At 41.1% G+C, this 26,339-nt stretch overlaps 1 protein-coding gene across 3 annotated transcripts in view; it reads left to right on the forward strand.

The window, feature by feature from the left end:
* The first annotated feature begins 223 nt into the window (after positions 1–223).
* Positions 224–26,339, forward strand: part of OSBPL9 (oxysterol binding protein like 9) — a 146,897-nt gene continuing 120,781 nt past the window's right edge. For 2 of the 3 annotated variants that reach the window (XM_075555882.1, XM_075555885.1), the window contains exon 1: positions 224–367. In XM_075555882.1, the coding sequence (XP_075411997.1) occupies positions 257–367 (111 nt within the window). In that variant the 5' untranslated portion in view covers positions 224–256. The remainder of the gene's footprint in view (positions 368–26,339) is intronic. The other variant, XM_075555877.1, reaches the window with a different exon arrangement.

A 26,339-nucleotide genomic window follows, 5' to 3' on the forward strand; every position in this document is an offset into this window, starting at 1 on the left:
CGTGGGTTAATAAATAATAGCAGCCTTCCGCCCGTGTTCTTCACAGAACGCAGCACACACGAAGCGCCCAAGGAGAGCTGGTCGGAGCAGCTCGCTGCCGGCGGGCGGGCGGGTGGGGTCGTCCACGTCCACGCCCAGCAGCCGCTAGCCCCGCCCACCCGCGACGGCCCCGCCCCATCCCGGCCCCGCCCCCGCATGCTCCAGCCCTTATACGTGAGTGACGTCAGGCCGTTTGTTGTCATTGGCGGCTCACAAGATGGCGTCCATCATGGAGGGGCCGCTCAGCAAGTGGACTAACGTGATGAAGGGCTGGCAGTATCGCTGGTTCGTGCTCGACTACAACGCGGGGCTGCTCTCCTACTACACGGTGAGTGCCCCGCGCGCGGCGCCCGGCAGCCCGTGCGGCTCCGGGGGAGTGGGGTGCGCCGTTTCGGGGCGCGGGCTGAGGTTGCTAGGCTAGGGGTGCCGCCGTACGAAAGGGGTTCCCTCGTGGAGGAGGGCTTTGCACCCAGATGGCCAATGAAGGTGAAGGAGATGCGGCATCAGCCAATGAGCAGGCACTGGCTGGCTGATTTCTGGCTTGGGGACGAGTGGCTTTTCTTTTCAGGGTCCCCAGGGAAGCAGGGGTCGGGCGGGAGGGGTTGCCGGCGAGCCGCGGGCGCCGGAGCTGCGGTGCAACGTGGTGGGTCACGCGGCGATGGCCGTCTCTCGCGGAGTCGTGGACTTTATGCTGTCTCTCCCGGCCGTGCGGGCGGCCGCGCCCCTCTCGCTGGCGTCCAGCGTCTGGAGAACGCCAGCCGGGCCGCCCGGGTGCTAAGGTCGCTAGCCTGAAGCCCCTCCGTCTGGGCAGGGCCCTCGCTCTCCATTTATGGAGGCCAGGGCCATCTGTGCCTGAACTTGGGAGAGCGGAGGGTTCCCTCCTGCGCGAGAGGGGCCCTGGTCAGCAGGGAGCGATAGGCACAGTGCGATGTCCTCGGAAAGGTATCTGCGGGAGCCAGCCGAGCCGAGGGCTTCCCCGCGTTTGCCAGGAGTCAGCGGCCAGGGACAGACAAGTCGTTGAATTGCTGTGTCCCTTATATTCTGACTACCCCCTCCACGCCCGTCACGTTAGAAATGGAGGGTGGGCGGTCATAGGGATAAGTTACTTCTCTGAATGATAGGTAGTTAATAATGGCTAATGAGAGGGAGAAAACCACTTCATAGGACAGAATAGGATGTCCCGAAGGCTTTAGGAAATAATAGGGCGAGCGGGCAGGAGTTATGGAAGAAGGCTTAGTATTGTTGGAGTAGATGTGTATTCACGAATTAAAATTTTTATTGTGCACCTACTATGTGTTAATTATTGCTTCGGGTTAAATGCTCACATGCGTGTGTGTGTGTGTGTGTGTGTGTGTGTGTGTGAAAAAGCGCGCGCGCGTGAGAGAGCGGAGCAAGAAGAGAGATGCAGACTTTCACTGTTTTGCCTCTTGGAGCTTATATTTTAGTCTAGTGGGACTCCTAATTTTTTTCTCACAATAAGTCTATGAAGTAGGCATTTATTATCCCTAGTTTATATTCCCATTTTACATTTTTTGAACCTGAGTCTCTAGGCTTTAAAATAATTTGCTCAAGATCTTGTAGCTAGCAGAAAGTGTTAGTCAGAATCCAAATTTTTTTAGTTGTGGGACTTTTACAAAATTTCACTTTTGCTCCAAATAAACCCTCCAAACTCATGCCATCAAGTTGATTCTGACTCATGCGACCCCAAAGTCAGGGTAGAACTGCCTCTGTAGGTTTCCGAGACTGGAACTCGTTAAGGGAGTAAAAAGCTTAAGAGTGACTGATGTTTTTGAACGACTGACCTAGAGATTAGGGGTCCAACTTGTAACCGTTATGCCAACAGGGCTGCACTTTCCCTAGAAGAAGGAAAAACGTGTTTGCTGTGAGTTACTAAAGCACACCTGCAAGAATGAAAAGTATTAATTCCAACATCCCTTCAACTATCTGTTTTTCTCTACATAATTTTTCAAAGGAAAAAGGAGGCAGTTTGGCATTGTACCTTGAAATCTGGAATTATGAAATCCTATGGCTCAGGTACTTGAGTAATACTGAATGCCAGATAATGTAATAGTCAACCTGTTTAATATCGGGTAATTTCAGTGAGTAATTTGAAATTAAATTCCGAATCCCATTATTTTTGTGGGTCTGAATCTAGGACCACTTTTGGGAAGGGGTAGGGAATAATAGACTGCCATTGAATTGCTTCCAAATCATAGTGATCCTATAGGACAGAGTAGAACTGCCCCTTTGGGTTTCTGAGACTTGTACTCCTGTAGGAAGTAAGTACACATCCTAATCTTTCTCCTGCAGAGCAGCTGGTGGGCTCAAACCACCCACACCAGGGCTCTTATGAGCCTTATTGAGGAGTTTCAGGTGGAATTATTGGGAATATAGATTCTTTCTTTTTCCTGTTTTTTTTTTCCTACCTTTAGTCTGTCATTTTTCTGCCTCCTTGCCTTTTAAGTCCCTGAGTCCTTGGACAGGTTTTTCTTTGTCCACTGGTTCTTAACAGTAATGGTTTTTATATACTTTGAATTCACCTCCCCACCCCCACACATTCTCCTTAATGTTTCTCTTCCCTTCTGAGGCTACAAACTAGATTATACAATAACATCCTTGCCAGGGGAAGGAGGTATCATATTTCTCACTAATGGCTATTTAGAAGTGGTGTTTTCTTCTATGTAAAAGTATTTGCCTGTAGAAAAACAGCAGAGAAATATGTACCATTTGTGAAAATAAACTGATAAAAACTTCTTGGGGCCCCATGAACAGAGTGGAATTGCTCCATTTTGCGTGTGTGGTGTGTGTGTGTGTGTGTGTGTAATCTTTATTGAAGTAGATCACTTAGCCTTTCATCTGTGGCACTGCTGGGTGCATTTGGACCATCAATTATTTAAATTACAGCAATAGTCAAATGCAAGGCCAGTTCCTAAGAGAATAGGTCCAGAAAAGATAGATACCGTATAGATATTTACCTAAAGGCAAAGTGGGAGACACATTTGAAATCAACTTCCATGCTGTAGTCATAGTCCAGGATAAAGTGCACCCATTCTGGATTGTTGTAGAGTCCCCCTGGGGGTGGTGCCACTGCTTTGGGAAACACTGCTGCAAATCTTCATGGGAACTGAGAACCCCAGCTTTTTCCCATGGAGCATTTGGTGGGTTTGAACTGCTAGCTTTTTGGTGAGCAGCCCAATGTGTAACCTGCTCCTAAAACAGGTTTAGATGATTGAGTATGTGGGTATGGACAAAAAACTGTGGCAAATCTGAGCTTTATCCATATGGAGAGTTGAGACAATGAGTGAAAAGAGCAGAAGGCCTTGGCTAGGGCTCTGGGAAACACACTGACTTTGTTATCTAATGATGTGTAACAAATCGTACCAAAATAAAAGCATCTTGATACAACAGACATGAGGTGACTTCAAAAAGTTTAGGGGAAAACGGATTGAAGAGATAATGAAACTTTTCCATGAACTCTTTGAAGCCCCCCCTTTGTATATTATCAAGTAGTTTCTGGGTCAGGAATTTTGGGGTGGTTTAGCTGAGTGGTTGTGGCACAGGGTCGCCCATGAGGTTGCAGCGAGGGTGTTGCTCAAAGTTGCTGAAAGGAAGGAAGAAGCTGCAATACCTTTTATGACTTAGTCTCAGAAGTCCCAGATCATTACTTCTGCCTTATTGTAGTCCTTAGTCACCAGCAGCTCAGAGGGAGAACGATGGGGCTTTCTGCCCCTGTTAAGAGTTACAATTTTGGAAACTCAGGCAGTTTCACCCTGTCCTATAGGGTCGCTGTGAGTTGGCATTGACTAGATGGCAGTGAGTTTTTGGCTTTTCTTTAAAGGAATACCAAGGAATTTGTGGGCAGATTTTAAACAACCACAATTGCACTTCAGGATTAAGCAGAGGGGAGAATCTTTGCATAGAGAATGAAATCAAAGATGGAATAGGAAAACACAGAAGAATGTGGCAGTCATGGGAGTGTAAGAGGGAACAGTGCGTTATCTTGAATACTGGTGAGAGAATTGATTGATGAGATCTAAAATTAATCCTTTGGAATCATCAATTTGGACATTTTTGATGGCCTTAGATTAGTTTATGGGGTGGTTGGTAGATGTGTGAAAGGCTTATCAAAGTGACTTGAAGCATAAACAGGAGGTAAGAAGTAGAAACAGTGAGTAGATTACTGATGACATTTGGTTATGAAAAGGGCTAGAGAGTTGAAGAGACTGCCTCATATGACAAGAATATGATTCAATGTTGTAGTGAGGGGAACAATATTAAAAATGAAGATGGGTTAATGAGTGTGATATACCTTCTAACTTACTGGCTATCTCGTTATCCAACATTTTACATTTACAACAATAGTAAAAGAATCTGCTGATTATGCATAATTACCTGGTATTTGGAACCTAACTATCCTGTCAGTGAGGAGGGCATATAATGATTTAGAACAATGGCCCTGGACAACTGGAGGGCAAGTTGGAGCCCTGGAAAGTGGGTGATGAGTGGCTACTAACTGTAAGGTGAGCAGTTTGCAGCCACTAGCCGCTCCTTGATAGAAGCAGCTTAATGCTGCCGTAAAGAGTTGCAGTCTGGTGTGTTCGGCCAGGTTGACTGGAGAAACAAATCCAATGATACTCATAAATGTGTAGGAGGAAGCTTTATATTAAGACGCTTTATATTTCAGGAAAACAAGCCCAGCCCAGTCCAACTCAAGTCCATAAGTGTGATACTAGTCCACAAATCCCTCTTCAGACTCAGGCAGTCACAAGCAATGATGCAGAATGCAGGAAGATCACAAGCCTTGGGTAAAAAGTCTTGTGGATCCAGTGTCAGTGGACGCATCTCCAGGGCTATAGCCACCATCAGGGTCTCAGAGTGGCTTCAATGGGAAGGTGAAAGCAGCGGAGGGGAGTGGAGAGAGAAGGACCCGGGAATTTCCTTCTGAAAAGGCCATGTCCACAAGGAGTCACCATCAGGCTGTGACCTGATTGACAGCCTAGACTCCACCCCTACACTTTCATATATCAAGTTGACACGTGAAATTATGTAACTACCACATTTGGAAACCAATGGGGGCAGTTCTCCTCTGTTTTTTAGGGTCACTATGAGTCGGAATCAACTTGATAGCAAAAGGGGAGGGCAAAAGTTAAGGGTTAATCAGGTTGTGTGAAGAATTAATTGAAATTATAAAATTTGTTTTAGTCACAATCCAGGAATCTTTAACTTTTCTTGTTTTTAAAAAAATTTTAAATAACATTTTGGAGAGAAAATCAACAGTGAAACAATAAATTACTTGGGTTACTCTGCGTAGCCTTGTAAAAGGGGTTATTTGTGAAATCAGGTTTTTTGCTATTAAGCCCTGACTGGAAGAGACTCGATGACTTTGCATTTTAAACACACTGTTATGACTGTCAAATTTAAATATATTTGGCAGTCTTGAGAAATGTCAGGAAGGTGATCAAAAATCAGCTAATTAATTTTGGGGTTTTAGGTTTTAGAAGAGCTTAATTATATATATCATTCTTAAAGATGTAAATGAGGTAATCTGAGATTCTTCTAAAAATTAAATTCAGCATAGTTATTTTTAAAAATCATTTTATTGGGGGTTCGTATAACTAAGCAAAAGGGCTGGTGACACTGAGAGGGAAAAAAGAATGAAAGCTTTTCATTCCAGTCCCTACCTGTCATGGGTTGCTGTCAGACTGTCCGCCTCCTTAAAACGACACAGGGGCTAACCGATGGAGCCATGGTTGTTCCATCTGGGCGGAAACTAAGATTATGATCATTTTGTTCCTGTGTCTCCTGCTACTCAGCTCAGCATAGTTCTTATCAAACAGAATTAAGTTGATACTTTTCTAAATAAACTATTCTTGACTATCTCAAATAGGATTTTAATGGAAAACTTAGATTTATAGGATAATTTTTAATAGTCCTAATTAATAAAGTGACTTTAGAATTATAAAAAGAACAAAAACAACAAAATTGCATCAAATCTTAATTGCCCTCAAAAGAAAACTGAGCAGTATGAATAGGAAGAAATGTGTGGAAATTTTGTATCTTATTTTCACTTGCTTTCCTGAATAACCCATAGGTTCCCAAATTTATCTGACCTACTTCCCTCTGTACAGAAAAAAATTACCCAGCACCCACCCGGTGTTAGTCTGGGTGGACTAGAAACAAGTTCATAGACACTCAGAAAAAAGCTTTATATACAAGAGCAATTGAATATTGAGAAAACATCTCAGCCCACCCAGTCCAGATCAAGCCCATTAGTCCAGTATTAGCCCATATGTCTGATACCAATCTATAAATTCCTCTTCAGACTCACGAAACACATGCTGTGATGCCTAATGCAAGATAATCACAGGCCAGTGGGTGGAAAGTCTTGTGGATCCAGTGGCATTATAAGCGTCTCAGTGCTGGCTTCTCCAGCTCCGAGGCTCTGGCTGCCGTCAGCCTGTCTCCATGTGGCTTGTTAACAAGAATGTCTCGCAGGGACTGAGCTGGAATGTTTTCTCAATATTCAGTTGTTCTTGTATATATAAAACTCTTCCTTATACATATATGAGTGTCTGTGAATTTGTTTCTCTTGTCTACCCAGACTAACACATTATGGTACTGGGAGTGGGGTATTAGAAAAACAAATCATAAAGATGGAGAGTGGATGTTTGTGTGACCTCTCACTAGTGGTAGTGTTTCTTTGGCTAGCCAGAAGTTAGATATGTCCATGCAGTTTACTGCGTTTTCTGGAAAGAATATGGGAAGTTAAAGTTTTGATTATTTTGTTTCATTGTTGTTTTTGGTTACTCCTGTTTAAAATGGTGAAAATGAATGTGATTGATGTATTAATGAGCTCGGGACAGAATCACCCCTTGAATTTCTCAGGGCTTCTTAGGAAAAATGGCTGACAGCCTGGCTCTGGCTTGATGCTGTCAGAGGCCTAATCCCATATTTTGTGTCAATAGAATAGTTTAGATAAGGATTATGATAAGTAGCTATGGCTTGAACATAACTGTTTTAAGGATTGAGTTTAGGTTCTGATTCTACTTTGTTTATACTAATTTCTTCTGCTTATGATTATTGATGTAATGATTGATACAAATGATTATTGGGAAGTATGAAAATAGAGAGTTTGTAAGCCCACTTGCTTGGAGCCATTAAAATTTGATCTTTAAAGGGGTTTAAAACACGCCTTAAAAGAAGGCTCTGAAAAGATAAGCCCCACCCAGTGTTTTGGAGTACCCAGACTAACACACACACCCCCCTCACTTTACATTTCAGCAATTAAAAACTTTGTACTATCACCCATAATCCAGGATAAAGTATAGCTATCAGCTTTTGTATTTATTCTGGACTGGGCCAGCACACCTCTCTGTAGGTAATATCTCCATATTGGGAAACATTTTCTCCCTTTTCTCAAACTACTGAGCCTTGTGCATATAATTCTTTGAGTATTTAATAATTTTACATCTGTTAAAATTAACTAACCATATCGCCAGTACATTCTTTATCCAACAAGCCTGTAAACTCCTGTCTGTGGCACATTGTTCTTGTAGTGAATAGAATGTTCCAGTGGCTGTTAAGCTACGGCTTATCGGTGAGGTGCAAAAGGCAACTTGGAAGTTTTGCAGAAAAAACAAACAAAAAATGTGCACTTTTTTTTTTACTGATAATAGTACAACCTTCCTGAGCATGTTAACAATAGTGGTTCTTGTTTAATCACCTAGAACCTGTAAGACTGTGTAGAATCTTTGGCTTTTTGTGCAATATTGGAAACCTGCTTTTGCAGGCACTTTTGCTATGGATAATGACTTGGGGCAGTCCCTGGATTGAACAAGTGAATAAGCATTTGGTTACTGTAGCTGAAGTGTTGGTGATTCAAACCCACTCAGAAGTGTGTTGGAAAACAGACGTGGCGATCTGCTTCTGAGAGGTCACAGCCTTGCAAACTCTATTGAGCGGTTCTCTGCATGTATGGGTTTGCCATGAGTTGTAATCAATTTATGGTAACTAACATTAATGATTTGGGGAAGACAAATCATTGAGTTTTAAAAAAATATGCCACTACAATATTTGGCAATTGATATGGGAGTAGGTTTCCAAATAGTTATATAATCCCAACCTAAACTACAACACTGTACATGTGATTTAGATAAAGACTGAATTCCTTTTACTGTATGGAGAGGGGAAACAAATCACAAACAATGGCCAGTTCAGTCGTTTCCAGCCTCACTACTTTATTGTAAAGGATTATCTTCTTAAGGCTCGTTTGAACTTCCTTGAAAAAGAGAATTTATTTCAGAGTGTTTTGAGGTATGCATAATTAGTGTTTGTTTTCATTCACGTGACAATGTTAAAATCATTATGAAAGCTGATTTTCTATTTGCCAATTTTGTTCAGATTAAATCCTCCCTTTTTATAATGTAATCTTTTTAAATTGGGATTAATATATTTATGTCAAATCATTCCATAGTTGAATTACATCCGGCAGAATCGCACATTTGCTACCACATTTCCCAACCTTCTTTTTCCATATGGGCTCCTTGACTTCACAGCCACCCTGCCGCCTCTGCGTCTGCCTCCCTCCTAAACCCGCACTCCACTTGCTGACTCGAGGTCCATCACGCAGCTCTTTTTAAAAACAGTTTTATAGCTCTGTGATTCACATACAATACAGTCAGTAGTTCAATCATCTAATAGGGAAACCATACTAAGAAGTATTATATAATTATTGCTATAATTTCAGTTTCTACTTTTTTAGTATCTACTTATGTTTTATTTTTAGCCGTATTATTATGAGATAGTAGATGAAACAAATTTATCTCATGGATGAAATATTGGGAGAATATTTACTCTGTCACTCTGTCAGCTGCCTTTACAATATCCTTCCTTCTCTTTTCCCCATTACTCGTAGGAGATGCCACCCTTCCCAGATAAGAGAGTCCATTTGGTAGGCATCTGATTTCTTTGGACTCTTACCTCATCTCATCCAGTCTTCCCTTGTCGTAATGGAAGAGGCAATCTTTCAGGGTGCTAGGTTGTATCTGCTCGATTTTACCAAGGACCTTGAACTGTAGATTTTTCTCTCCTATTTCCTTTATCATTCTCACCCTGTCCCCCACTGTCTTCATATTTTTCCTTTCTACTAACTTTCTCAGTTTATTTCTAAGAGTTTTAATATTACTCTACTCTTCTTTTGCAATACAGTTGCACATCTTAGTTTTAAAACCTCATACAGAAAATTTTAGTTAATATTTGTGTTGCCTGTTGCTTTTTATTTTTTTGTTGCTTTTTATTTTTAATATGCCAGTTTTATTGTGGTTTAATTAATGTATCACATAATTAACATATTTAAAGTATACATTTGATGGTTTTAGTATGTTCTTAGAATTTATGCAACCATTACCACAGTCAATTGTAGAAAAGTTTCATCACCCCAAAACAAACACTGTACCTATTGATAGTCGTTCCCACTTCTTCCCAGTGCCCCATCACCAGTACTGTTGTTGTTAAGTGCCATAGAGTTGGCTGCGACCTGTAGCAGCACTATGCACAACAGAACAAAGCACTATATGGTCCTGCGCCATCCTCACACTTGTTCCTCTGCCTGAGCCTGTTGGTGCAGCCACTGTGTCCATCCACTTCATCGAGGGCCTTCCTCTTTACCAACTATGGTGTCCTTCTCCAAGGACTGATCTCTCCTGACAGGTTTAAAGTATGTAAGGTGAAGTCTTGCCATCCTTGCCGCTAAGGAACAATCTGGCCTGACTTCTTCCAACACAGATCAGTTTGTCCTTTTAGCAGTCCATGGTACTTTCAATATTCTTCTCCAGTGCCAAAATTCAAATGCATCTATTCTACAGTCCTTCTTAATCAATGTTCAATTTTCACATGCAAATGATGCATTGATGAATACCATAGCTTGGACCAGGCACACCTTAGTCCTCAAAGTAACATCCTTTCTTTTCAATACTCTAAAGAGGTCTTGAATACCAGATTAACCTAATAAGTCGTTTGATCTCTTGACTGCTGCTTCCATGAGCATTGATTATGGATCCAAGTAAGACAAAATTCTTGAAAAATTCAACCTTTTCTCCATTTAACATGGTGTTTGCTATTGGTTCAGTTGTAAGGACTTTGCTCTTTCTTAGCATTGACTTGTAATCCATACTGAAGACTGTAATGCCCGCTCTTCGTCAGCAAGTGCATCAATTCCTCCTGACTTTGTGTCTTCTGCATACGCAGGTTGTTAATAAGCCTTCCAGTTGCTGCACTCTTCTTCATAGAATCTAGCTTCTCTGACGATTTGCTCAGCATACAGATTGAGCACATAAGGTGAGAGGTACAACCCTGACACACCTTTCCTGCTTTGAAGCTATGCAGTATTCATTCCCTTGTTCTAGTCTACTAACCCCCAAGCTACTTTCTCCGTGCTGTTGTTAGGTGCCATCAAATCCGTTCTGACACGTAGGAACCCCCTGTACAACACATGAAGCACTGCCTGCTCCTGTGTCATCCTCATAATGGCTCTTAAGTTTGAGTTCATTGTCATAGCCACTGGATCAATCTATCTTGTCGAAGATCTTTCACACTTCATCTATGATGTAGCTAATTCAGTTCTTCATTTTTCTGTATTACTAAATAGTTCATTTATGCATATTGTACATTTCATCTATATACTCCTTCAAAAAAACGCAAGCTCACTGCTCTCAAGTCAATTCTGACTCCTAGCAACCCTTGAGAACAGAGTTAGAACTACCCCTTGTGGTTTCTGGGAGGTTTAATCTTTATAGGAATAAGAAAGCCTCATCTTTCTTCCCTGGAATGACTGGTGGTTTCAAACCAGTGACCTTGTCCTTAGCAGCCTGTGGTAATTATGTAATTGTCAATTTAAGGATTAAGCGTGTAGGGGTGGAGTCTAGCCTATCAGTCAGCATATAGCCAATGAGACTTCTGTGTGGGCATAGCCTTCCCCCAAAGCAATTTTGGTATTTCCTCCTTGGAGGTGGGAGACATTTCTCTCTCTGACATACCCTGGGAGACAAAGCAGCTGACAAGACACATGGACCCACCCTAATGCAGCTTTGTATGCAGAGAGCCATGCAAAGACCCCTGCCAGTGCTGAGATGTTTCCAATGCCACTGGATCCAAACACTTTCTACCCACTGACCTGTGATCTTCTACATTCGGCGCCATTGCATGTGTTTTGCGAGTCTGAAGAGGACTTTATAGATTGGTATTGGACATAAAGGCTAATATCAGACTTATGGACTTGATCTGGGCTGGGATGTTTTCTCATTGTTCAATTGCTCTCATATATAAATCTCTTTCTTATACACATATATGTGTTCATGGATTTGTTTCTCTAGTCTACCCAGAGTAACACACAGCCCAATATGTAACCCATTACAACACCAGGGCTCCTGTAACTTGTTCGCTTTCCTAATCTTTTAATTGTGAGTATTGTCTGTGATTTCTACATCACCATTGCAGCAACTTACTGAACCCGACAGAGAAGTAGTGTCCTGGGAGAGATGTTGATGTCAGACTAGGATAAAGAAGGGATGGAGGCTGGAAGCGTGTCTGATCTCTTGTCTGCGACAGTCAGCCTTGGTTGGTGTGCAGTTGAATTCTCCTTTTCCTTTCTGTAGCCAGAGGTCAGCCATATATCCCTCGTGCCATTTCCTTACAGTCCCAACCTCATTTCTTCAAGACAGGCAGAACTGTTGAAAGAGCTTTCTTCATTGTCTCTACTCTCCCATTTACATTCACTGCAGCTCCCTTTTTTACCTCCACATCCACCGAAACTTTTGGCAGGTCTCCAGTGATATCTTTGTTTTTAAAACCAGTGGGTGTTTTTTCACTCTTAATCATAATGGAGCTATCTCCACAGTGTTTTATTACATTAATGCTCTTTCTTTTAAAGCTTACAATAATAGTTTTATTATTCATGAGATGACAACACATTCTTAGTTAAAAAAAAATCCAAGGACAGTGAAAGTTAGAGTAGGAAGAAGAAAATGAAAGTGTTATCTGAATTCTCTACCGTCTATTAATATTTTGGAGGATAGCTTTCCTAGGAACCTTGCGTTTCAATATCCACATTTGTGCACACCTTATACAAGTCAAATAATTGTATGCATCATATTCTATAACCAAAATTATTTGGCTACAGTTTTGTGTGATTTGTTGTACTGTTCTGTATTGTATTTCTTTCAGTGGCAAAATGAAAAAAATATAACATTTTTTCCTTATCCTTGCTTAATGAGATCTCTGCCATCTGGCATTGGGAGATTGATACCTCTGTTCTTTGTGATGCTAGAATAGAAGGTCCCTATAGTGCTAAATGTTGAAGACTGATAAGGGGCCCATGCTGCAGGTTTCTTATTTTTCTTCCAAGGAAGATTTTATTAAGTAAAATTACTTTTAATAAGCAGATAACTCAAAGTAATATATTTAAAAGATACAGTGATGCCAAGTTCATGAATAACAGTTGACAAGATCATTCTATTGTCCACGAGAAATAGACTCCACCTCTTCTTGGAGATGTGGCAAGGTTCTAAGAGAGCATGTGGGATGGGAAATATTGTGGCCTTTTGGAAGATAAAATATGCCACAAACCTCTGTAATATATCAATCACTGTACCAAGTGTTTTCTAGATAGTGTTAAACATATATCATTAAGCCTTATATCCACTTCTGTTTTTCTTACACAATATGAACTCCCATTTTCCACAATAATATATGTAAACCACCATCATCTCTAGCCACCCAAGTGATGTATTAATATTTTAAATCACGCACAAAACCTTACATTAGCACTTAGTGTGTGCTCAGTCAATATTTATAGAATTAACAATATTGTGAAGTAAATGAAATTATTCTTTTTATATAATTAAAGAAGCCCTGATAGCACTGTTGGTTAAAGTATTGGGCTGCTAAGCTCAAGGTTGGTAGTTCAAACTTACCAGTTGCTCTGAGGGAGAAAAATGAGGTTTACTGCTACCATAAAGATTTACAGAGCGATGGAAACCCTATATATAGGGATATTATGCGTCAGAATGGACTCAATGGCAGTGAGTTTACATAATTAAAAAATTGAGATCTAAGAAGATCACATAATCACTTCTTGTATGGTCATCTTCTAACTCCAAGTTGAATAACTTTCAAGCATAGGATTTTGGATTCGTTTAGTAATGATTGAAATGATGTTAATCCAACGCAGGGACAAGGGAACAAGTGAACTAAAATCAGTGGAGAGAAGGGCATAGGATGCCTAGTGGGGCTTAACCAAGGGCAATGTAACTGTGAGGATTCCCTAAACCCGAATGAAGGCTGAACATGATCGTGGGACAAGAGGAAAGGGCATTTACAGAGGTCTAAATACAGGTGTGTATATATGTAAATATATTGATATATAACGATAGGGAAATGGATCTATGTACATATATCTATATGTTAAGAATTAAGGTAGCAGATGGACATTGGCCCTCAACTCAAGTACTCTTCAACACAAGAACACTTTGTTCTAATAATCCAGCATTCTGTGATGCTTACCTTCCTGATAATGATAGCTGAAGACAAAATGGGTACATAAGCAAATGTGAAGAAAACTGATGGTGTCCAGCTATCAAAAGATACAGTGTCTTGGGTCTTAAAGCCTTGAAGATAAGCAAGCGGCCACCATGCAGGGAAGCAACAAAGCCTACATGGATGAAGCACACCAGTCTGTGTGGTCGTGAGGTGTCAATGGGATCAGGTATCAGGCATCTAAAACCCAGAACAAAAATCATACCAATGTGAATATGGGTGGGGTGGCGTGGAGTAGCGTGGAGACTCAAAGCTCATCTATAGACAATTTGATATCCCCTTACAGAAGGGCCACAAGGAAGAGACTAGCCAGTCAGGGTGCAGTATAGCACTGATGAAACGTACAACTTTCCTTTAGATCTTTAATGCTTCCTCCCTCCAACTATGATGACCTCAACTCTACCTTACAAATTGGACTAGACCAGAACATGTACACAGGACATGTAAGAGCCTGCAACACAAGGAATCCAGGATAGATAAAACCATCAGGACCAACAATGAGAATAGAAATACCAGGAGGATAAGGGAAAAGTGGAGGGAGAAAAGGAGACTCATTCACAAGGATCAACATGTAACCCCCTCCGAGGGAGACAAACAGCAGAAAAGTGGGTGAAGGGTGACAGAGGACAATATAAGATATGAAAATAATAATCTATAACTTATCAAGGGTTCATGAGGGAGGGAGGGAGGGTTGGGTGGGAGGGTGGAAATGAGCTGATATCAAGGGTTTAAGTAGAAAAAGCTTTGAAAGTGATGATGGCAACATATGTACAAATGTGCTTGACATAATAGATGAATGTGTGAATTGTGATAAGAGATGTAAGAGCCCCCAATAAAAGTTTTTTTTAATTATGTTAATCCTCAGTCATCAACAGTCTACCGACAAGTGACACATCTCTTATCTCATTATTACAATGAAATGCACATCTTTCTGTACAGGCACTTATAAAAAATAATGCAAAGTTTTTAGAAATTAAAAAGTGAAAACTCATTTTAGATAAAAGATGTAAGAGATTTAATAGCCTTGCCAAGGATAAAGATAAAGGACTCTCTCCCATTGGTTCCAGTTTGGTAAGACGAGGATAAGGCACAGATCCCAAGTCTCAGAATGCATTGAGTGAGGTTTTGTATAGTCATACTGGCGTGACCACAGAGAGATAGTGGCATACTCTTCCAAAGAACTCCACCTTGACTCAGAAGAAGAGGAAGTGTTAATATCTGATAGATGATAGCCTACATGACAAATCAGCCATTTTGTACTTGCATCTTAACTCTTCTGCTTCATTTCTATTTTTCGAAAGCCTATAAATTTTGAAGTAAAATTAGACTTGATAAAGGAGTGATCTTGAATTGCCTTTTAAAAAATATGTTAACTGTAGATCATTAACTTCTTAAGCCCTTGAAAGTCCTTTAAACCCGTTGCCAGAGGTATTGAATTTATGACTTACTTCCTTCTTCTCTTTCATAATTCTACTTTCTGGTGAACTCCACCTTTGAGAGAGATTCTTTAAGAAAGTAATCTCATACATTTACATGGTTTCTTGTTCTGTGAATTTAAAACAATGTCTTTTAATCACATACTGCATTTTATGGGCTTCTCTTAGCTAATCTCACTCATTGTCTTCAAGTTGATGCTGACGCTTAGTGACCCTATAGGACCTGGCAAAACTGTCCTTATGGGTTTCTAGGAACTATTTTAAGTATCTTGCAAAAATTTATTTTGAATTTGAATTACAAATTTGATTAAGGAGCATTTAGATTGGTACCAACGGAATGTATCCCTGAACCAGAACTAAAAATTCAAAATTCCGTGGTTCCAGCTTGTTAACCAGAACATTTGTGAGCTGTCCTATCTTCTTTTAATTTTTAAAGCACCTTTCTTGCTATTTCAATATCTTCCATGTTATATAGTACTCTTTATATATAATAACTTATTATGTAGTACTCTTCTTGCTATTTTAGTAACTTTCTTATTATTTTGGATATTGAGTCTTCCAAATAAGGGAAACTGTTTTTTAGCAGTATTGATAGAAAAATGAAATTGGATCATTACAGAGGATTAACTGGAGTGTTCTATTATCTCACATTTTGGTGGGAGAAATACTAATATTCAAGGACAACCCCCTCCAGAGTTTAACACCCCCTCCATCATTTCTTTCAGTCAGCTTCATAGGAAAGCATTTCACAGGTACTTAATAGTATTTGAGAAACAAAACAAAACAAATAGAAAATCTGCTGTCAACTCTAGCATATATTATTAACATGTTATATAAATCACTTATGAAACTTCCAGTTACCCACAAATTCCAACTCACTGCCACGGAGTCAATTTTGACTCATTGTGACCCATTGGACAGAGTAGAACTACCCCTGTGGGTTTCTGAGACTGTAAAAATCTTTCTCTCAGAGTGTGACTGTTGGGTTTGAACTGCTGACCTTGTGGTTAGCAACCCAGTGAGTAACCCACTACACTACACCATCAGGTATTCTTCAGGTCAATGTTTATTATTTAATATTTAATTTTAGAAAGGATACAACAGTCCAATTTATCATACCTGTGCTAATTTGAACCCCACGAAATTGGTTCTCTCCAGTGGTCTGTTGGGCTGAAATTCTGATTTTTCAAAATTTTAAGAGAGGCTTAAAAGGTACCTATTTTTAAAGTGACTTTGGTTTCTTCATTTTTTTTGGAGTCAGATCTGGGTGTGAGTTTCTCTCTCCTGCTTACTATCTATGACTCCATGGGCAAGTTATTTAACTTACTTGAGCTTTTGATTCATCATTTATAAAATGAGTATAACCAAATAACTGAACTCATGTACATTGAGTTATTTACAATTCATAGTGACCCTGTAGGGCAGAGTAGACTTGCCCCTTTGGGTTTCCCCAGACTTTTAGATTTTTACAGGATAAGGCAGCCTCCTCTCTTCCTCAGAGTGATTAGTAGATTCAAACAGTTGACCTTGTGGTTAGCACCTCAACGTGCGGCACCATTATGCCACAGGACTGCTTATAAAATTGGTGTTACTCACTGCTGGTGAGTCAATTCTGACTCATAGTGACCCTATAGGACAGAGTAGAACTGGCTTCTTTGGGTTTCAGAGGCTAAAGATATTTACAGGAGCAGAATCCTTATTTTTATCTCACAGAATGACTGGTGAGTTTGAACTGCAGACCTTTCAGTTAGCAGCCCCATGTGTAATTCATTATGCCATGAGGGCTTCTTAGAAATGAGGATGGTATTTGTCAAAGAACACAATCATTTTATTAGGAGTGCTTATAACTCTTATAACATTCCAGATATTAATTGCCTCAAACCTATTTGTACATGTTGCCGTCATCATTTTCTAAACATTTGCCTTCTATTTGAGCCCTTGGTATCAGCTCTTTCCCCCCTCCCCCCTCCTCTCCTAGTGACCCTGTGATAAAATTATAAATTATTATTGTTTTCATATCTTACATAAATTGCTGTCTTCCTTTCACCCATGGTTCTGTTGTTAATCCCCCTGGGGTGAGGTGGGGATTATGTGTCTATCATTGTGATCGGTTCCTCTTTCCTCCCTTCCTCCTCCCACCTTATTCTCTCTCTCTCTCTCTCTATGTATATATATATATATATATAATCATTTTATTAGGGGCTCATACAACTCTTATCACAATCCATACATATATCAATGTGTAAAGCACATTTGTACATTCATTGCCCTCATCATTCTTAAAACATTTGCTCTCCACTTAAGCCCCTGGCATCAGCTCCTTATTTTCCCCCCTCCCTCCCCGCTTCCCCCTCCCTCAAGAATCCTTGATAATTTATAAATTATTATTTTGTCATATCTTGCACTGTCCAACATCTCCCTTCACCCATTTTTCTGTTGTCCGTCCCCCAGGGAGGTTATATGTAGATCCTTATAATCGGTTCCCTCTTTCCACCCCACCCTCCCGGTATCATCATTCTCACCACTGGTCCTGAAAGGATCATCTGCCCTGGATTCCCTGTGGTTCCGGTTCCTATCTGGACCAGTGTGCATCCTCAGGTGTAGCCAGATTTGTAAGGTAGAATTGGGATCATGATAATAAGGGCGGGGGGGGGGGGCTGGAGGAAGCATTTAGGAACTAGAGGAAAGTTGTATGCTTCATTATTGCTACACTACACCCTGACTGGCTTGTCTCCTCCCTGGGACCCTTCCGTAAGAGTATGTACAGTTGCTTACAGATAGACTTTGGGTCTCTTCCTCTCATTCGAAAAGATAAGAGTTTTTGTTTTGATGATGCCTGATACCTGATCCCTTCAACACCTCGTGATTGCACAGGCTGGTGTGCTTCTTCCATGTGGGCTTTGTTGCTTCTGAGCTAGATGGCTGTTTGTTTACCTTTAAGACCCCCAGACGCTATATCTTTTGATAGCCGGGCACCATCAGTTTTCTTTCTTTTATTTGAATGTGGTGAATTATTTAGTATGGTCTTCTAACTTTTAAAAAATCGTTTTATTAGGGGTTCATACAACTCTTATCACAATCCATACATACATCAATTGTGTAAAGCGCATTTGTACATTCATTGCCCTCATCATTCTCAAAACATTTGCTCTCCACTTAAGCCCCTGGCATCAGGTCCTCATTTTTTCCCCGCCCTCCCTGCTCCCCCCTCCCTCATGAATCCTTTATAATTTATAAATTATTATTTTGTCCTATCTTGCCCTGTCCGACATCTCCCTTCACCCACTTCTCTGTTGTCCCTCCCTGAGGGAGGAGGTCTCATGTAGATCCTTGTAATCAGTTCCTTCTTTCCCTCCACCCTCCCAGTATCGCCACTCACACCACTTGTCCTAAAGGCATCATCTGCCCTAGATTCCCTGCATTTTCAGTTCCTATCTGTACCAGTGTACATCCTCTGGTCTGGCCAGACTTGCATGGTAGAATTGGGATCATGATAGTTTGGGGGGAGGAAGCATTTAGGAACTCGAGGAAATTTATTTGTTTCATCGTTGCTACATCGCACCCTGACCGTCTCGTCTCCTCCCCGAGAACCCTCTGCAAGGGGATCTCCAGTGGCCTACAAATGGGCTTTGGGTCTCCACTCCGCTCTCCCCCACCTAATTCACTATGGTAAGATTTTTTGTTCTTATGATGCCTGATACCTGATCCCTTCAACACTTCGTGATCTCACAGGCTGGTGTACTTCTTCCATATGGACTTTGTTGCTTCTGAGCTAGATGGCCGCTTGTTTACCTTCAAGCCTTTAAGACCCCAGATGCTATATCTTTTGATAGCCAGGCACCATCAGCTTTCTTCACCACATTTGCTTATGCAGCCACTTTGTCTTCAGCAGTCGAATCAGGGAGGTTGGCATACAACGATATGATTTTTTGTTCTTTGATGCCTGATAACTGATCCCTTAAGCACCTGTGAGCATGCAGGCTGGTGTACTTCTTTCATGTGGGCTTTGTTGCTTCTGAGCTAGATGGCCACTTGTTTACCTTCAAGCCTTTAAGACTCCAGATGCTATGCCTTTTGATAGCCAGGCACCATCAGCTTTCTTCACCACATTTGCTTATGCACCCACTTTGTCTTCAGCGTTTGTGTCGGGAAGGTGATCATCATGGATTGCCAGTTTAATAGAAACAAGTATTCTTGCATTGAGGGAGTAGTTTAGTGGAGGCCCAATATAGGAACCCATATTTTAAGATCAGTGTGAGAAATAAAAGTATTAGCAAACAGTAACCAACCCAAACCAAACCTGTTGCTTGTAGGTGGATTCCAACTCATTGCAACTCTATAAATGCTCCATCCGGTTACCAAAGCTGTACAGTTTTTTTTTAAAGCATTTTATTGGGAGCTCTTACCACAAACCATATGTACATCCATTGTGTCAAGTAGACTGCCATATATTTTTCCTGCTTTCACCAGTTGCTCCTTATGGGTGTAAACTGCCAAACTTCTAGTTACCAACCTTTTATCCAAATGTGAAATTTACTTTGCCATTAGGGCTGGCTAACATATAGTAAGTACTCAATAAATGTTAATTTTGGGCAAAATACACTAATGTTTATGGCTGAATTTAACATAGAATAATACTGAGTAATATATGTTGTAATCATTTATGTACTACGATCCTAATTTCTTAATTCACAGTGAGAAATCTAACTGTTAAGAATCTTGTACATCTGCTAGGTTACCTGGTTAGATGCTGAATTTATGAGTAAAAGCAGGCCAAGGAGTATTAGTTTTATTATATAGATAATGAAGGAGTTTCAAAATGTTTGTGGAAAAACTAAACAAGTCTACTTTTTGGTTCAGTAAAACTTTTCTTGCAGCTTTCTGGTTGACTACCTTAGTGATACTCTATTAATACTTCTTGATACTTTTAGACCTCCAGGCTTGTCTATTTCTTACATTTGGTCTAAATTATATCTCTAATGGCATGTGTATCTTTAACTTTGAGAGGACTCCTAACATCACTGTTAGTGTATTGATTATATATACTGTCCTAAATAAATAAACAAACTAATAAACAAACAAACAAATAAATAGGTCCTCTAAATGTAGAGGGAAAGGGATAAAGGAGTTATTCATAATAATTAGAGGAGTGAATGATGGGGAACATTCTTTCACTCATGCAGTTTTTGACTCCTGAAAGTTTTTATTGGTATTGTGTAGGTTTTCTTGGTAGAACAGTTACATTTTTAGGCTACTTTGTGTTTATAAGGTAGTAACTAGTGCAGGCCATGTGGTGCATGAAATATGAGGGGACTTCAAAAGTTTCAGGGAAAATGAAATTAAAAGATAATGGATTTTTTCCACGAACTTTTTGAAACCTCCTCATACTGTCAGGATGGCTTAGGGATCTGTGTCTTCTCTAAGAAAGGAAATCACAACATTGGGTGTTTTGCTGTCGCTTATTTAGAAATTGTTATAAGCAGTACATCTTCGTAGAATTCTTGACAGTACTATCTATTTTTCTCTCACCACCTCCCATCTGTCAGTTTATCATATTGTGTGGCTTGTGTGTTCTCTGGTGCTGCTAGCTTAGCTACCTTTATTTCAAATACCAGTAGGGTCACACATGTTGGATAGGTATCAGGAACTTCTAGACTAAGACAGACTAGGAAGAATGGTGTTGGCGACCTACTTCTGAAAATTAGCCAGTGAAAACCCGTGAATTCACAAGAGAACATTGAGTCACTTGCTTTCGACATATCACAGCAACCCTGTAGGACAGAGTAGAACTGTAAATCTTTATAGGAGTGGAAAGCTTCAACGTTGTCCCACGGAGGAGCTGCTGGGTTTGAACTGCTGACTTTGGCATTTAAACGCACCAGGCTCTGGATACGTCATTAGGAGGGATCCATTGCTGGAAGAGGACATTATGGTTGGAGAAGTAGAGGTGAACTGTCAGCCTTTCAGTAGCAGCTGAGTGTTTTGTGCCACCCTCAGACATCTTTCTATTGATGGTTGTTGTGTGCTGTTGAATCAGTTCTGACTGTTAGCAATCCTATAGCAACCAAAGTAGCACTGCCATGAACTGCCCCATAGCTTGGTGGGTTTGATGGTAGGAGACATGCATGAAACAAGGTCATGGTCAGATGCGTCTAGAGTTAACTAAGTTTAGTGAAGGGTTCAGAGGATTTCTGTTTGTTGTATGTAAGGGAGAAACAGAAAGGGGCATCACTAACCTTATGTTTTCTGTGCCATACCCTGGCCTAAGTAATGTATTTATACTCACTCAGTACTTGCATTAATCTTATGAGGGTAGATGATACCTCATTTTTCAAATGAGGAACCTGAATGTCAGAGAACTTTAAGAGTTGAAGCTCAGAGAACAAGAGAGAGAGAGAGTGAGTGTCTTCTCCAACAGGTATATATAGTCTTGGGACTAGTAGGCCTCATCAAGCACAGTCAGTCACCTAGGTAACAAGGTGGGAAGTGTCTGAACCCTAGATACCAGTACTGGGGCAGGTAGAAGGGAGTTGATTGTCCTCTGTGTGGGGGAGAACAATAGAAACATGTCTGCTCCAATAGGTAAGGACTGCCAGCTGCATAGTGATCAGCTATGTACTTATAAGAAATATTGTAGTAGCACTATTATGGGGAGATATTGCAGGGAATTATTTTTAATTAGAATGTGATTGGGATTAATCTCCAACTCACAAATGTGAAGGCCTCCCTCCACCAGAATCCTAGCCTTACACGCTTCTTAATTATGAGCATAGATAATTTGTCCGCATATACTCTCTACCCGGTTTTCATTTTCCCACACAAACTGTTATTTGTTACACAGTTAATCAGAAGCTTTTCTCTACCCCCAGCCTCCTGCCTTACCCTCATCCTAGTTACTTCTCAGCACGAATTAATAAATGTCCTATGTTTTCAATACAGTTGAGGTTGTAGACTCTACTCTGTTCTTGGCTTCCTGGAGTAGCAGTCAATGCTCAGGTAAATATCTGTTTTTAGATCTACAGAATAAATTGATTTTCACTCTGGCAAGAAACAAGAAATCTCAGACATCCTAAGAGTTCTCACGAAGAGTGGTTAGTATGTTGGGGTTACCAGCATTCCTTAGAAATTTTCTTGGGGGAAAAATGACTAGCTTATAGGTAAGTGTCAGCAGGTATGAAGATGGTGGTGTAAAGGACAAGGGCCCTTCCACCCCCTCCTCCCCAACCCCCTCCCGCACCTTCCTCTTACCCTCCTGGTATTGCTATTCTCATTATTGGTCCTGAGAGGGTTATCTGTCCTGGATTCCCTGTATTTCCAGCTCTTATCTGCATTCAGGTACATGCTCTGGTCTAGCCAGATTTGTAAGTTAGAATTGGGGTCATAATAGTGGGGGGTGGGAGCATTAAAGAACTAGAGGAATGTTATGTGTTTCGCTGTGCTATACGGCACCCTGACTGGCTCGTCTCTTTCTTCTGACACTTCTGTGAGGGAATGTCCAATTGGCTATGGATGGTCTTTGGGCCTCTACTCTGTGCTCCCTGTCATTCACATCAACATGATTTTTTTGTTCTGGGTCTTTGATGCCTGGTAACTGATTCCATCAGCACTTCATGATCACATAGGCTGGTGTGCTTCTTCCATGTGGGCTTTGTTGCTTCTCAGCTAGATGGCTGCTTGTTTATCTTCAAGCCTTTAAGACCCCAGACACTATACCTTTTGATAGCCGGGCACCATCAGCTTTCTTCACATTGGCTTATGCACCCATTTTGTCTTCGGTGATCATGTTAGAAAGGGGAGCATCACAGAATGCTAATAACAGACTCAAACTTAGGAAACTTAATTTGCCCTTTGGCAAAATAAGAGAAGTTTCAGAACACTGACTGTTGACAATAACATATTAGGTTATGGACTAATTGTAATTGAAATTTTACCTAGCTCTCTGCTCTGAGTGTGCTGGGGGCTTCAAAAAATTCACAGAAAATTTTTACTATCTTTTTAATTCCATTTTTCATGAACGTTTTGAAGCCCCCCTCGTGTATATATTCTTTTGTATCATTCATCCAACAAATATTTTTTATTCTACTCTATAAACCCATACTTGAACCAGCTGTCGTTGACTCAGCCTGTGTCTGCATGCTTAACCATTTGTACCACTAAGAGGCATGCTGTTGTGTACCCTTGAGCCACTGCTGACTTAGCGTGACCTTACAGGACCCGAGTAGAACAGCTGGGGGTTCAAACCACAGACCCTTCAGTTACCATTATGCCGCTTAACTCATTGTGCCCCTAGTGCAACTTGTGTCCACTCTGTACTAGGTTATTCTTCTCCTAGAATTTATAGGTGGCAGGGATGACAAACATAAAATACATGATTTCAGAATTAGTTAATATCGTTTAAGTACTTACATGGTTTTTTAAAATCGTTTTATTAGGGGCTCATACAACTCTTATCACAATCCATACGTACATCAATTGTGTAAAGCACATTTGTACATTCATTGCCCTCATCATTCTTAAAACATTTGCTCTCCACTTAAGCCCCTGGCATCAGCTCCTCATTTTTACCCTCTCCCTCTCAGCTTTCCCCTCCCTCATGAACCCTTGATAATAAATTATTATTTTGTCATGTCTTACACTGTCCGACATCTCCCTTCACCCACTTTTCTGTTGTCCATTCCCCAGGGAGGAGGTTATATGTAGATCCTTGTAATCAGTTCCCCCTTTCCTCCCCACCCTCCCTCCACTCTCCTGGTATCACCACTCTCACCACTGGTCCTGAAGGGATCGTCTGTTCTGGATTCCTTGTGTTTCCAGTTCTTATCTGTACCAGTGTACATCCTCTGGTCTAGCCAGGTTTGTAAGGTAAAATTGAGATCATGATAGTGGGGTGGTGGTAGGGGGAAGCGTTTAAGAACTAGAGGAAAGTTGTATGTTTCATCGTTGCTACACTGCGCCCTGACTGGCTCATCTCCTTCCCACAACCCTTCTGTAAGGGGATGTCCAGTTGCCTACAGATGGGCTTTGGGTCCTCACTCCATACTCCACCTCATTCACAATTATATGATTTTTTTTTTGTTCTTTGATGCCTGATACCACATCCGTTCGATACTTCGTGATCACACAGGCTGGTGTGCTTCTTCCATGTGGGCTATGTTGCTTCTCAGCTAGATGGCCACTTGTTTACCTTCAAGTCTTTAAGACCCTAGACACTATATCTTTTGGTAGCCGGGCTTCATCAGCTTTCTTCACTACATTTGCTTGTGCCCCCGCTTTGTCTTTAGCGATTGTGTTGGGAAGGTGAGCATCATGAAATGCCAGTTTAATAGAACCAAGTATTCTTGCATTGAGAGAGTACTTGAGTGGAGGCCCAATGTTCATCTGCTATCTTAATACTAAACCTATACATATATGCACATAGATCTATTTCCCCATCCTCATAAATATATTTATATATGAACATGCCTTTATTTAGACCTCTGTAAATGCCCTTTGCCTCCTAACTCTTTCCTCTATTTCCTTTTATTTTCCTCCTGTCCCACTATCATGCTCAGCTTTCATTTAGGTTTCACGGATTCCTCACAGTTACATTACCCTTGGTCACACCCTACCAGGCCACCTACACCCTCCTCACTAATGTTTTGGATCACTTGTTGTTCCCTTGTCCCTGGGTTTGTTAACACTACTGCCCTTTCCCCTCATCTCCCCCTCTCTCATGTCTCCCTGGAACTGTTGGTCCGTTGTTTGCTCTTCCAGATTGTTCATCCAGCCTATTTTATATAGACTGACCTGCAGAGATAACATGCACGAAAACAAGACAACAAAACCAAGCAACAAAAGAAAATAAAACAACAACAACAAAAAGCCAGTCCCCCCCCCCCCACACACACAACAACAACAAAAAGAAAAGCTTGTAGTTAGTTCAAGGACCTTTAGGAGTGTTTTCTGGTCGAGTCTGATTGGGCGCCAAGCCCTGGTCCCAAAGTATTTTTGGTATTCCCTGGGGACTTCATTACTTCATTACTCTGTTCCCCTTGCTGTTCTGTTGCGTGGTGTGGTGGGGTCAGATTGGGCGCAATTCCCACACTGTGTCTTCAGTGTTGTCCCCTGTAGGTATATGGTGTCAGTGAGGGATGTTGTGTCTCATAGTGGGGCCGGTCATATGATCTTTTCTCTGGATTGGCTGCTCTGAGCGGGAATATTGTCCTCAAGGCTTGGTGGTCCAGGATGTGCTCCACTCTGTCTTCCTCCCCTTTCATTTACTCCCATGTGCTCTGATCAGATATGTCCCTCTTCTTGAGCTTCAACTTCATTGCTGTCCTCTGAAGTAAATTCTTTGGGGGGTGGGAGAAGGGCAGGTGTCCATGTAGTTGGGATTGGGGCCGGCCCCTCAGACCTTTCCACTGGTTCCTTACTCCATACCAGTATGTTGCATTCATATCTTGGAGCACAGGGTTGAAGTCTAGTCCCTCTTTACCTGTGGAGATATAAACAATACCCTCCCTTTGGGTGAGTTAGTGCCCTGTGCCCCCGTTATCCATTTCTTTTTTTCCTCTCCCCACCTTCTTTTTTAGTTGGCTACCATATGTACCCCTGGATTTGCTCTGGCCCCTGCCATACTGCCTGGTTCTCACCCCAGGAATGTTTTCATATAGTAGCTTTTTCCTTATGCCCCTTTTGCCTTTTTAAAAAATTGTTTTGAAGCTTACCTCAGCGGAGTCATGTTGTACTTGTCCTTTTGTGCTTGGCTTACTTCGCTTAGCATGATTTCCTCCAGTTCTTCCCATGGGACTATGTGCTTCATATGTTCATCACTGCTTTTTAGCGATGCGTAGTACTCCATTGTATGTGTGTACCAGTTTTTTATCCACTCATCAGTTGATGGAAATTTGGGTTGTTTCCAACTCCTTGCAATTGTGAACTCTTTCAGCACATTTTTAATGCAGTTTTTGTGGTAAAATTAGGTGCCTTGACTGATAATAGGGTCGGCTTATACTGGAGTATATATGGTAATCCACATATCATATGATTCAATAATTCAATCAGATACAGAATTTTAAATAAGTGTGCCAGACACCACACCCCTTGTCCCATTCCTTATTCTTAGGGTGAAGCAATAAGAACCAGGCCAGCTGAGTATGAATAGCCAGACTTTGTTTTTTTGAGACTGCTCTTGGTTCCTATTTTTTCTGCTCCTCCTATCTACATGTATTTACATCAGTTTATTAACCAGGTATATGAATATTATATCTGTATCAATTTTATATAGTTGAATCA

Source organism: Tenrec ecaudatus, chromosome 1 (genome assembly GCF_050624435.1).
Source record: "Tenrec ecaudatus isolate mTenEca1 chromosome 1, mTenEca1.hap1, whole genome shotgun sequence".
NCBI lineage: Eukaryota > Metazoa > Chordata > Mammalia > Afrosoricida > Tenrecidae > Tenrec > Tenrec ecaudatus.